Source organism: Ailuropoda melanoleuca, chromosome 16, assembly GCF_002007445.2.
Source record: "Ailuropoda melanoleuca isolate Jingjing chromosome 16, ASM200744v2, whole genome shotgun sequence".
Classification (NCBI taxonomy): domain Eukaryota; kingdom Metazoa; phylum Chordata; class Mammalia; order Carnivora; family Ursidae; genus Ailuropoda; species Ailuropoda melanoleuca.
Window position 1 is genome coordinate 52,282,266 of NC_048233.1, and position 13,029 is coordinate 52,295,294.

At 46.9% G+C, this 13,029-nt stretch overlaps 1 protein-coding gene across 8 annotated transcripts in view; it reads left to right on the forward strand.

Annotated features, from left to right (window-relative positions):
• NAV2 (neuron navigator 2) overlaps positions 1-13,029 on the forward strand; it is a 385,459-nt gene that overhangs the window by 128,745 nt on the left and 243,685 nt on the right. For all 8 annotated transcript variants that reach the window (XM_034646084.1, XM_034646086.1, XM_034646085.1 and 5 more), the window contains exon 3: positions 1,646-1,698. In XM_034646084.1, the coding sequence (XP_034501975.1) occupies positions 1,646-1,698 (53 nt within the window). The remainder of the gene's footprint in view (positions 1-1,645; positions 1,699-13,029) is intronic.

Below are 13,029 nucleotides of genomic sequence, written 5' to 3' on the forward strand. Positions count from 1 at the left end.
CCTATAGAGCAGAGATTCAAACTGGAGTATCTTTGCCTCCAAAGCCAGTGCCCTAACCTCTACATATATCGTGTTTTTGTGGCGTTGCTGTGGCCAACCCAACCCCCCCCCCCCACTGTGGATCACTTAGGCTGTGTCTTGTAGGGATTCCTCCATACTGCACCGTGAGGACCTGGGCCTTTCTTCCTTGTCACTGGTGTTGATTTCCAATTCATTCAGCACAACCTCTTTCTCCCCCTTTTCCAAGTATCTAGGTGCTATTATGCCTCTAAGAGTGTGTTTCAGACCTAACTTGGACTTACTATGTGATCTCAGGTGAGCCACTTTGTCTCACCCTCTCATTTTCTCTGTGTGTTACCACTTTGGGAGTAGGCCTATTAGTAATCCTATTGGTATTAAGCAATATTAGCATTTCTGGCTAAAGATGAGGTGAGACAGCCAACAGATGCATGAAATGATGCTCAGCTATCAGGGAAATGCAAGTCAAAACCACAGTGAGGTCACCTCACACCTGTCAGAATGGCTCATATCAAAAACACCAGAAACAAGTGTTGGCAAGGATGTGGAGACAAAGGAACCCTCCTCGCACACCATTGGTGGGAATGCAAACTGGTGCAGCCACTGTGGAAATAGTATGGAGGTTCCTCAAAAAATTAAAAATAGAACTACCATATGATCTAGTAATTCCATGACGGGGTATTTACACGAAGAATATAAAAACACTAATTCAAAGGGATACGTGCACTGCTGTTTATGGCGGCATTATTTACAATAGCCCAAGTCTTTAGCAATACATGAATGGATAAAGAAGTGTGTGTGTGTGTGTGTGTGTGCGCGCGAGTGTGTGTAATATTATTCAGACATAAAAAAGAACAAAGTCCTGCCATTTGCAACGTCATGGATGGAGCTAGAGAATATAATGCCAAGCGAAATAAATCAGAAAGACAAATATCATGTGATTTCACTTGTAGAATTTAAGAAACAAAACAAAGGGAAAAGCAAGAGACAGATGGAAAACCGGACCCTCAACTGTAGAGAACAGATTGAGGGTCACCAGAGGGGGGTGGGGGAAACAGGTGATGGGGGTCACAGAGGGCACTTGCTGTGATGAGACCAGGTGTGTACGAAGTGTTGAATCACTCTATTGTACACCTGAAACTAAGAGAACACCGTACGCTAACTATACTGGAATTAAATTTTTTTTTGATTAAGAAAAAGATGAGGTGAGATGCTATCATCTATGCCTTTTGTCCCAAGTGGAGCTACAGCTGGACTGATCCGCTCCGAACCAACCCATCTTCTGCAGGGAGGTTATACTTGCCTTTCTAAGGGCCGAAAACACAATCACAGCCCGGTCTATTTCTCAGTCCCCACACGTTTCTATGATGCCCCATCGCTCCAAGACTGTCGTCAGTGCAGTTGTCTCTGCTCTAGATGCTGACGACCTTGCCCCAGCTGTCCCCGGAGGACGGCGGCTCGATGAGTAAGTCCTGAAGCCTGCGAGCTGTGTCTCAGCATTTCCCATGGCTGCGCTGATTGGACTGATGGGCCTTAAGACTTGGTTGGCCTCAAGGGTCCTGAACGTCACTACTCCCAGTATCTGGGGGGAATTGTTTATTTTTCTGACTTGTGTTTCCTTTTTCAGCAAATGAGAAGATTGAAGACATCAATGGCTGTCCGAAGAACAGATCGCAAATGGTGAGTGGTACACGGCTGCCTCTCAATGATATTGACCATCTTGAAAACATTCCCACCATAAGCTTTCCTCTAGGGGATTATATTAATAAACTAACAGCGATTTCCAAGTAGCTGTGGTCGGCTTCTCTAACATTTGTTGGCATTTACTAAAAAGTGGCCGTGATTTTTACGTACATGGTGAGACAGGGAACGTGAAATACTGCCCTTTCTTTCGGAAACAAATTATGCAGACCTGAGGGAAACACATACTTGTTGAGAATTTGGGCCACTGTGACTCGTTCTGCCTTTTCAAAGACACAACGATCTCTGTTTATATGTGGTGCTGAGGCACAGATGAGGTCATGGTATCTTGCTCAGAAATCAGGGCATGTGGTCTGATTGCCATTAAAGGTTAGAATGATGTGGAATCACAATGGTGACAGGAGATGTGAAATGTATAATCATATCCAGACCATTCCTAACCTTGACAAGTGATATACTTTCTGGTGTGATATGCTTAAGCTCTTACATTAGAGCTTAAAAAAAAAAAAAAGAATCTTTTAACATCTGTTCTTATTATGTGTCCTGTGCATAATCTTTGAATTAAAATTCATGATCACTACTGAGAAAACATTAAATTGCAATGCTCTGAGTACCTGATGTTTCCCTTCAAAAGGCTTTCCAAACAATCTTTACACCAAGTGTGCATATATCAGACTGTAAAATGATGCTCCTACCTGTTTAAAGTACGAAGGTGGCAACTCAAAGACAACTTTTTATTTTTGCAGTACGTTAATCTGCTATAGAAACCTAAGAAAAAGGCATGATCTGTTTTTTTCCGACCTTCCCCTACTCCCTTTGAGTTGGCACAATTTGGCAGTGTCATTTCAGAATATAACAAAGCAATTGACATTCCTTGGTTTTTCCCTTTCAGTTTTCCCAAGTGATTGTTATCCTAGTGAGTTGGACAGATAACCTTTTTAGTCCACTTTCTTTTGCATGCAGAAAAACACATTTTTTTTCTTCTAAAGAGGAGTACGTGTGGTGAGGAGTCCTTCTTTAGTTTACACTGTGAAAAAGTTCTTTTTTTTTTTTTTTTTTTTTGTCATNATCTCCCTGGGGATTTTGCTTCTTTTTGTTCGATCCAGAGAGTAGCCCCTCCTTACGTAGGAAAGTCCCCGTGCAGACACCTCATGACTGCTTTGACTTCTGGAAAAGCTTGGCTGCTATTTTTGCTAGAGCTACTGCAGCTGTCTAGTGTATTAATAATTGAGAAAATTTGGAAGATAGAAGACTTAATTTAGTGCAAGCATTTTACACATGCAGTCATATCTTCACATGAAAGAGGTTTCCCCCTGGGATAGATAGGGATGCATTTGTCCCAGCCCATTATAATGCATGCGTATACCCGCCATTTGAAGGTAATGAGCGTTTTGTTCTCTTTGGCACTTTTGTATTTTCTGAGCTTTCTGTTGGAGGTGTGAAAGTCCACTTTTCCAGATTATAAAATAATGATGCCACCTCGGATTCTTTGGGGCCCATCTTGTTCTAGATGCCAAGTGTTATTTATAAATGCTACCATAGCACCCATGTAATTCTGTGGTTTCTCTAACTCTTTCAGCTGTGAAAGTATTGTTTTCTTTTTTTTTTTTTCATGGCCTGTGGGGTTTTCTTTTTAGAACACAGGAATATAAAATCCTATAATTGTCTGTGATAATTAGTTCCAGCTTAGGGGCGGGGAGGCAGACACGGTCTGGTGGTAAACGCAGCAGAGAATAGTTCAGCGTACGGGATGTGAGGCCAGGCAAATGTGAAAACCTCCACCACAGTCATTCCATTCTGTAGGAAATGAGAAAGATGATAAAGACAACAGGGCCATTGTCGTTAGCCCTACATCACAAACAATGACACACCCGTAAGACGGAAACTCACCTGGAGCACACAGGAAGTGCCTCTTAGACAAGCACAGGTGTTGTTCTGTCTACTAGAACCCCTGTGTGTGTGTGTGTGTGTGCATGTGCACATGCGCATGTGCACCTGTCCGAGCGTGTGCAGAGTTCGTGCATTTCTAATCATGGGAAGCGTACTTTGGGAATAGGACGCAGTGGGTGAGCCACCATTTTTAGACTTCTAGCAAGGTCAGACTCCCCATTAGGCTTTATTTTGGGCAGCCCATGATAAAGTTTTGCTGTTGCTTGCTACAAATCCCCTATTTGGGGGAGACAGCAGAAGGCATGTGGGGAGCACCATGTCGGCAAAAGGAAGATGACCCACAAAGAGGTGATAACGTGGGGAGTACACCTGTTGGGAGGGTAACTGTGCCTCCCTTCGCAATAATCAACATAATCGATGTGCTCACTCCCTAAGAAAACACAGCCTCTTCAGCAGCCTTGAAGAATGGAGCCAAAGAAAAGCAATCCTGGCTTAGAGCGGGAGGAATGGGTGCTGCTCCATTTTTCAAGGGCAAGTTCAGTCCATCAGCCAACCTGTGAGTAGGGCCAAGAGCTTTGATTTTTGTGGGTAGGAGCCACAGCCCCGTCACTTCTCCTGGCCCACCAGGCCGCCCAGAGGCTCAGATCTCGAATTCCTGCACTCTGGGCTCTGCTTCACATGTTCTTTTCCAGGAGGCTGGAAGTGAGAGCAGATAGCTCTGGCATTGGGACTGGAAAATCCCAGGGGCACTGAGGCACAGACGCCATGGGCGTGGCGGTGTCCCTTTGAGCCTGCCGATCAGCAGACCTTCACAGAGTGCTGACCGATGCCGACCACTGGGGTGGGCCACGTGAACGCTCAGGTGAACAAGAGGGGATCCCTGACCTCCAGGAGCTGCGTGAGGAGTGGGCAGGAGACCAGGGAATAACAGTGCGGCTGTTTGCACAGACATCAGTGCACAGGGCACAGTGGGGGCCCATTCCATCCGAGAACGAGGGAGGTGTAAGAGAAACTTCTAGGGAGTGAGTCTGAAAGGCCAGAGGGTTCACACAGGGCAATGATGGACGGAAGAGGATTCACATTCACGTTCACATTCCTGGAGCATCTCTTTACAAGAGCTTGTCAGGACGCTGCAGAGGAAGGTGTTGTAGCATACTTGCCCATGACCTCCCGAAACACGGTGAGCTGTATCTGGTGAGACTCCTCTCCTGCGGTGAGGGTGGGGCATGGAAGAGTCCAGAATACAGCAGACCCCACAGGCATGGCAGTCTTCAGGTCTGGGACAAGTCTTCTGCATTCATCGTCACTCCCCAGATCACCACATTCGGGGGAACCACCCCCACTGGGCCTTGTAGTAAAGTATTTTTAAAGGAAAATAACCGACCTGGGGCCTGAAAATGCCCCCTGGTGGGAAGTGGTAGTTGGCGAGTTTACTCTTTGCTCTGACTTGTATCTGCACAATGCCGTAAGGTTTGTGAGCCCGTTTTTGCTTATGGGCACCTCCCATCCTCCCCAGTCTGCTGTGGGCCCACATAACACTCCCCCCTTTCTGGTGAAGAGACTGAAGAGCCTCATGGTGGAGGGCTGTCCCCAGGGAGAGGCAGAGCCAGCACCCTCAGCGTGCACTGTAACCCTGCGGTGGCCCTCCTAGGATAGTGACTGTGGGCACGAGGCAGAGAGGCAGGGCAGGGACTTCCCTTTCCCTAGGAGTCCTTTGGGCCCTTTCAGGCTGACCTAGACACTCTGGGACTGTGTCCTTGGAGACAGAGCTGTAGAAACACTCTTGCGCCCTCTCACCCGCCAGTCTGTCCGTTTGGCCCTTAAATAAGTTTTGCGTATGTGCGTCAGAGCTGGTTAAAATGTTTTGTCTGTTTAGCATTGCCATGGCAACCCAGGGGCATCTTTTTGGCTTTCAAGTGCTGTGTTCAGCAGAGTTATGCATTCGTTTTGGAAGGAGAAACATTGCCTGGAGCCTGGCCCGAGGGCACTGCCTCTCCTAGAACCCCTGGGCTCCAAGACATTGCCTTACTTTGGAGCCTAGGAATGGCTGCCGCAGGGGGTGGTTTTCTTTCTTCATCATTATTATCTTACAGGGCTTGGCTTTCTCTTGTTGATGATGAAGAGAGGTGCAAAGTTAGCAAGGCCTGCTGGCCCTCTCAGCGGAAAGCCCCAGGGCTGTTTATCCCTCTGGAGGCTGATCTCAGGCCCTGGATCATCTGGGGCCTCCCAGCCTGAAGCCGCCTGCTGAGCTCTCCAAGTGCTCTGCCTTCTTCCCTTGGTGCTTTTATTATTTTATTTTATTTTTCATTTAAAGATTTTATTATTTTTAGAGAGAGAGTGCATGTGAGCTCAAGCAAGGGGGAGGAGCAAAAGGGGATGGAGAGGAAGGGCGAAAGAATCCCAAGTCGACTTTGAGCTGAGTGAGGAGCCCAATGTGGGGCTCGACCTTATGACCCTGAGATCCTGACCTGACCTGAAGCCAAGACTCAGACGCTTAACATACTGAACCACTCAGGCGCCCCTTTGCCGTTGAACTTCTAGACGGAGGGCCAGCTGGGCTTGGGAGCCACATAGGCTGAGTTCGAGTTCCTTCTCTGCTCTTCTGTGGCCTTGAGCTGATTATTTAACCTTTTGAAGGCTCTATTTCCTGTTCTAGAAAGTGGGGTTGATAACACATAGCCCATAAAGTTTTCATAGTATTAATGAGGCATCGAAAGGGATAATCGGGGGCAGTACCGATTAAGATGATAACATACAGCGAAAGCCTGTCGAGTGTTTGCCTGGTGCCGGGTTCTAGGCTAAGCGCTGCCCAGCCATCCACTCCCTCCATCCTCCCAACAGCCGTTTTGAGGTAGGTGAGCTCATTACCCTCATGTTCCTAGCACAGGAACAGCACTTGATACGTGGCAGTTTCTAAGACGATGATTTGTGCACGTCGTTCATGTGTTGGGGACATGGAATCCTCTGGAAATCTGAAGAAAGCTAAGGCCCTCTCCTCCCCAGATTGCACATACCCCAGAATTTTGCATGGACCTGAGTAGATGGTGGATCCCAGAGGCCGGCCCATGTGTCCCCAGGGCTCCACAGACCGAAAGTTCAGTGCCCCTGCTGCTTAGAGCACAGCTCCCCTACCCTGTCCTCTCGGAGGTCCCCATGGACATGGTAGCACCTGATTTCCCAAACAATAGGCGTTGGCATGTAGACACAGAGAAGGACTGGGCACTGGTTTTCAAACTTACATTCCATGAGCAGAATCCCTTTTTTCCCCCACTCCTGAAAAAATTGCATGTGGGGACTGAGGCTTCTTTTCAAGGTCTTTTTTTTTTTTTTTGTCCCAGATTCCTCACCTAGGAAGCAGAGTTGGAGCTCGAACCCAAGTCTATCTAGTATAAGAGCCTAGGGTGTTCACTTCTGTGACAGAGAAGGGTTGTAATAAAAATAGTCTCCACCTCCCCATTCCCTACTCTAATTTTTCATTTGTGGATACAGCAGGATCAGGAGAAGGAAGGAGAGTATTTCTGGAAAGGGCCTGAGTTGACCTGTTGATTGAACCTCAGGAGCTGAAAAAGGAGGAGGGGCCCCTGGTGAGAGGCAGCGTCTTGAGATGGCCTTGGACAGCCCCAGCGCCAGGTACCTCCCACTGTGTTCTCCGCAGAGCTTCCCAGGCCAAGGGAAGGCCATCTGCAACAGAATCAGGTTTCCAGGCCCAGTGACCTTGAGCCCTCCCAACAGCTGAGAGAAAGCAGGCCACATGCCTAGGGAGTGTCTGAGATCCTTGGGCAGCTGAGTTGCCTCTTCCCTGGGCCCCTGGGCCTATTTTTACACCACCCTAAGGGCACACACATGTTACAGAACCGAGAAGGAATGAGGAAAAGTCCATAGGCCACTTAGAATTTAACCAAAGTGGAAAGAGTCCAGGGCCAAGATCAGCAGGCAGTATCCACCACTTCCCACTCAATGGCACTCATTGTCACTGCTTGTGTTTTGGCCAGTGATCTCTTTCAACATGGAGGCAACATCCATGTCCAGCTTTCTGCCTCTCTGGTCACATCTCTGTTTAAACCGTTGTGGGCTACCCCTTTCCCTTTCCATACTCTTGCACACACAATAGAAGGTCCTTCACAATCCAGTTACCATTATTTCTTGCCACTCAGCCACTCAAACTCCATACCCCAGGCATACTGGAACTTGGGGTGCCCGCAAAGAGACTCTGTACTCCTGTCTTTGTACTTAGCTACATGCTGTCCAGACTGCCTGGAAGAACTGATGATCGTCCCACCTGGATACTGTGACCTTCAATCTTTAGGTCAATAGTTGTCTCAAGTAATTGAAATAATTAGGTACTGTCATCTTTTGTATCTTCTGGTATTCGGTGCCTGCATTTCTCACAGCACTCCCTTGTGGTTGTCTGTTGAATTGTCTTCTTGAAGGAGACGCTATGTCTTTCACTTGAGTACCCTAACGTAGGATGCACTTAGATGATGGGTATCCAGCAGGTGTTTAATAAATGTTGGATGGTTGGGTGGAAAGACTAAGAAGGGAGCTGGCCTGGACTTGTCCATGTGACTAAAGGATTGTAACAGACCCTTGTCAGATCCTTATTTATGGCCATGATTTGGGTATTGGAAGTTCCTTAGCATTATCCTAGAAGTATCTTTCCTTTTAATTCCTTTTTTCGTGGTTTATCCAGAGGACCCAAGTAGGACAGTGCAATTAACTTTTAGTTTATTGAGTTCTTTTATGTCGCTTGAGGTAAGCATTTTTAGGCATCCTTACGACCACTAGAGAGTATTAACATTGACGATGAAAATGGTAAGTGCTTGGGGCGCCTGGGTGGCTCAGATGGTTAAATGTCTGCGTTGGGCACAAGTCATGACCCCGGGGTCCTGGGACTGAGCTCCAAGTAGGGCTCCCTACTCAACAGGGAGTATGTTTCTGTCTCTCTCCCTCTGTCCTTCCCCATGCTCATGCTCTCTCTCTCTTTATCTAAATCAATCAATAAATAAAAATCTAAAAAATAAGTGGTAAGTACTTTACATGTTTTAACTCCTTTATTCTCATAGATGAAAAATAGATCTTGTTCGTTCCGTTGAATGGTATAGAGAACTTAGACCCTGCTGCCGTTTGCTGTGTTCTGCTGGGGGCTAAACATGAGTCATGTTACAGAATCTCTCCTTCTCTTCCCCTCCTGCTGTAGAGCCTGGGGTTAGTGCCTTTGTCCCAGATTCTGTGTGTGTTCTTACATAAGAGTAGCATACCTGTGTCCTATATATTTCTAACCGGGCAAAGTGTTAGACATCTGCATTTATGGATTTTATCTTCGTAAAACCCTATGAGAGCAATTACTTTTATTTCCATTTCACAGATGAGGAAACAGAGAGGTTTAGTAACGAGCATGAATTCACACAGCAAAGAAGGGATAAGCTGGGATTTGAACCCTGAAAGCCTGACTCTAGAGTCTTTTTCCTTAACTGTTAGACTATTCTACATCTAAGGAAACTGACTAAAGAAGAGAAAAGATGGACTGTGACGTGAAGGTACAAAAATTACATTTGTAATACTGGCCCTCCTGTAGGCATGGGCAGAGCCTGGGGGAGAGGCCTTCCTTCATGAGAAGATCTGGTTTGAAGAAGAAGACTGGAATCAGGCAGCCCTGGGTCTTCCATCCTGGACCACGTGTGCTGGGCAGGTTACTAAACCTGAGCCTTCCCTCCTCTGTGAACGGGGGATTATAATGGAAGCTGCCTTCTAGGGTTGCTGCCAGGGATGGATGAGGGATGGTCTAATAAGCGCCTGGTATTGTCCTGGCTCATGGATAGGGAGCGTGAGATGTTCGTTCCCTTCCTTGCTGACAAGTCCTGTATACCTAACTATTGTGCATTGAATGGCTTTTTCTTTTTTTTTCTTTTTTTTTTTTTTAAAGATTTTATTTATTTATTTGACAGAGAGACAGCCAGCGAGAGAGGGAACACAAGCAGGGGGAGTGGGAGAGGAAGAAGCAGGCTCCTAGCGGAGGAGCCCAATGTGGGGTTCGATCCCAGGACTCGGGGATCACGCCCGGAGCCGAAGGTGGACGCTTAACAACTGCGCCACCCAGGGGCCCCTGAACGGCTTTTTCTACTTAAAGTAGGCACCCAGTGTTGTAGGGGCTGAACTGTGGACCCCCGAAGGTGCCCGTATATTAATCTTAGGAACTTGTGTGAATGTTATTTTACATAACAAAAGGGACTGTGCAGGTATGATTGAGTGAGGGGTTTTGAGACAGGAAGATTATCCTGGGTTACCTGGGCAGGCCCACTATGATCACCAGAATCCTTCTCAGGGTGGCAAGGAGGTGAGTGAAGACATGTGACTATGGGAGCAGGGTGGGAGTGGGAGGCAAGAGACTGGAAGATGCTGCGCTCTGGCTCTGAAGAGGTTAGAAGGGGCCATGAACCAAGGCACACAGGTGACCTCTAGAAGCTAGAAAAGAGGGAAACCGATTCTGCCCTAGAGCCTCCAGAACGGATGCTACTGGCCGACTCATTTACTGTGACTCACCAAGACTGATTTTCCTCTGGAACTCTAGGAGAATTTTAGGTTGCTTTAAGCCATAAATGTTGGTCCTAGATACAGCAGAAGCAGGAGACTAATACTCTCTGGGAGTCAACCAAAATAATTCCTGCTATATTAGACAGGCTATCAGAGTTTCTAGCAGAAGCTCGTTTGGCTACTACAAGCCCCTCAGTTTCTGAGTTGGCCGGAAGTTGCTTCCATTGTTAGAAGACTTCGGAACAGAGTTTGCCACGTTTGTGCTGAAGTCAAAGCAGGTCACTGTAGGGAAGTAGGGGGAGAAGGGAGCCCCATATCTAGTTTCCGGCACTGCACGGCCATATCGTGGGTGACTTCAGACACTAAGCTGTCACGGGAGCCACAGGTGCCAATGACAAGCTGGGCTCCAGGGACTCCTGACCTCTTTGTGAACCTACATTTAGAAGTAGGTACTATGTTCCCCAACTCATATGTGTTTGTCTCGTAACTAATACAACCTTTAAACACATTTTGAGATATTTATCATATTTTGTTTAATAACATCCAAGCTTTGTAATATGTGTAGCGTGTTTTTCGTCTTTTGGTTCAAAAAAATCTCCATATTCTAGCACCTGGCATGGGGCTAGTTGCATTGGAAGTGCTCAGCTCAAGTTTCTTAGATGAATGAGTGAAGCAATTAATGGCCCAACTGTCCATGAACTGCCCAGAGAGTGAGGTGATGTCGCACATCAAATTTCAATATGTCCGGGGGTACCTGGGTGGCTCAGTCTTTAAGCATCTGCCTTCGGCCCAGGGCGTGATCCCGGCGTTCTCTGATCGAGCCCTGCATCAGGCTCCTCTGCTGGGAGCCTGCTTCTTCCTCTCCCACTCCCCCTGCTTGTGTTCCCTCTCTCGCTGGCTGTCTCTCTCTCTCTCTGTCAAATAAATAAATAAAATCTTTAAAAAAAAAAATTTCAGTATGTCGGATACGTAATGTGTATTTTGTATTTGTACATGTTGTAAAGAAACTTGAGTTGTTGTAAAGAAATTCTCTCTAACCTTCTCTCTCACAATTTTGTATTTTAACTTAGTTATAAAGACGTGCGGAAAAGACCCCCCCTAGAGCAGATGATTTTTCATTGGTGAGGGAAGAAGCGTTTGGGTTGGCAAAGCCTCCCAGGGCCGAGCCACCCCAGCCTGAGAGCGCAGGAAAGTCACCTGGAGGGCTTGTCCCAACAGTGCTGCGCCCACCCCCAGAGCTGCTGATTCAGGAGGCCTGGGGTGGAGCTGGAGCCTTTGCATTTTTAAACGAGGAAATCTTGGGTGATGCGGATGCTCTTGGACCGGTAACAACACTTTGCCAACGGTTGTCTTCGAGCCAAGTACAAAAAGGCTCTGTAGGGCCCTGCCTGCGCAAACATACATGTAAACGTAAGTTAGTTTGCGAAGTTGTTTAAAATTTTAAAAATTAACAGTAACTCTAAAGGGTTTATTTAAATTGAAGGATTTTGAATGAGCCAGTCATTTTGCTTTTTTGGAAAGGCTAAGATGCTTTAGACATCCCCTTGTCTGAGAACTGTGGGAAGCTCTGAATGGATCCGATCTGAGTCGTGCGCCTGGCTGTGGTCTTGGAGTCTGCAAGCGCATTCTCTGTCTCTTGTGGCTCACTTAACCCGAGTGACCCTTGGTTTCCTCTATTGAAAAAGGGAAGCGCTAATCCTCTCGCACATTGTACTTTACTGCCTGTATCCCAGTAGATGTTAACGTCTTGGAGGGCGCTCTTGCATCTGACCATCTGTCCATACGGCCTGGGCCCTGGTAGATGCTCAGGGAATATTTACTAAAGAAATGCTCAGCACACCTGCCTGGGGCTGAGGCACCGTCCGTGGCAACGTGGTGCTCAGTAAGGTTAAAGAACGTAGCAAATGGGAGGATGCGTGGAGGGAGAATAGCTACACATCTTCTTGAACTAAAAGAGAGATCGGATGGTGATTTGTAGCCATGGAGGTTGTGGTTTATAGAACAGCCATCTGGGCCTCATGCTTGGATCCACACCCCTGCGTATGTCTTCATGCAGTTCTTATGTTCCAGCCTCGCATCAGAGGGGTGTTTTTGTTTGTGTATTTGTTTTCTGTTTTGTTTTTTTTTTTAATTTTTCCATGAAGCAGAACTGAGCAATGACTTCCTATTTGCACTTGGTTAAAGCATGGTTAGCCTATGGCGTCTGCGCGTGGGGGGCTGGTCAGTAGGCGAATGCCTGTGTCCTCACCCTCAGCAGAGGGAGGAGGACGGTTGCCAACAAGCTGAGGTCAGGTCCCAGAAGACCTTTCAAAACACAAAGAAAAACTGAATCAGTGCTGATAGTTAGTTGAAAATAAATGTACTTCATAAAAATTGACCTTCCAGCTTTTTTCTTTTTCTCTTTTCTCTCTTTCTCTCTTCTCTTCTCCCCTCCCCTCTTCCCTTCCCTTCCCTTCCCTTCCCTTCCCTTCCCTCCCCTTCCCTTCCCGTCTTTCCCTGATGACCTGCCAGTGCTGGGTTGGCACTCCCCAGGCCAAAATCGGCTAAACCCAGGTAGCAGTTGCCCCCTCGAGATGGGTGTGGGCTGCATTTGTCCCATTCCACCATTCCCTATTGTCTTATACTCCGTTTTTGTTCTTCATTTGTTACCTGTCTGTCCCTTACACACATTTGAGGTTTGTGATCCCCAAACTATGGTATTCTTAGGAGTGTCATGAACTTCCTCAGGGATCCTAAGCACTGGCATATGGGGGTTTGAAAGATCCTTGTTTGGGGAGCATTTTGACTTCAAAATAATGCCCATAAATGTTTACATTCATAATTTCTGTTCCTGAAGATCTCAAACACCAGAAAAGGATCATAAACATCTCCCACAAAACATGTACAAAA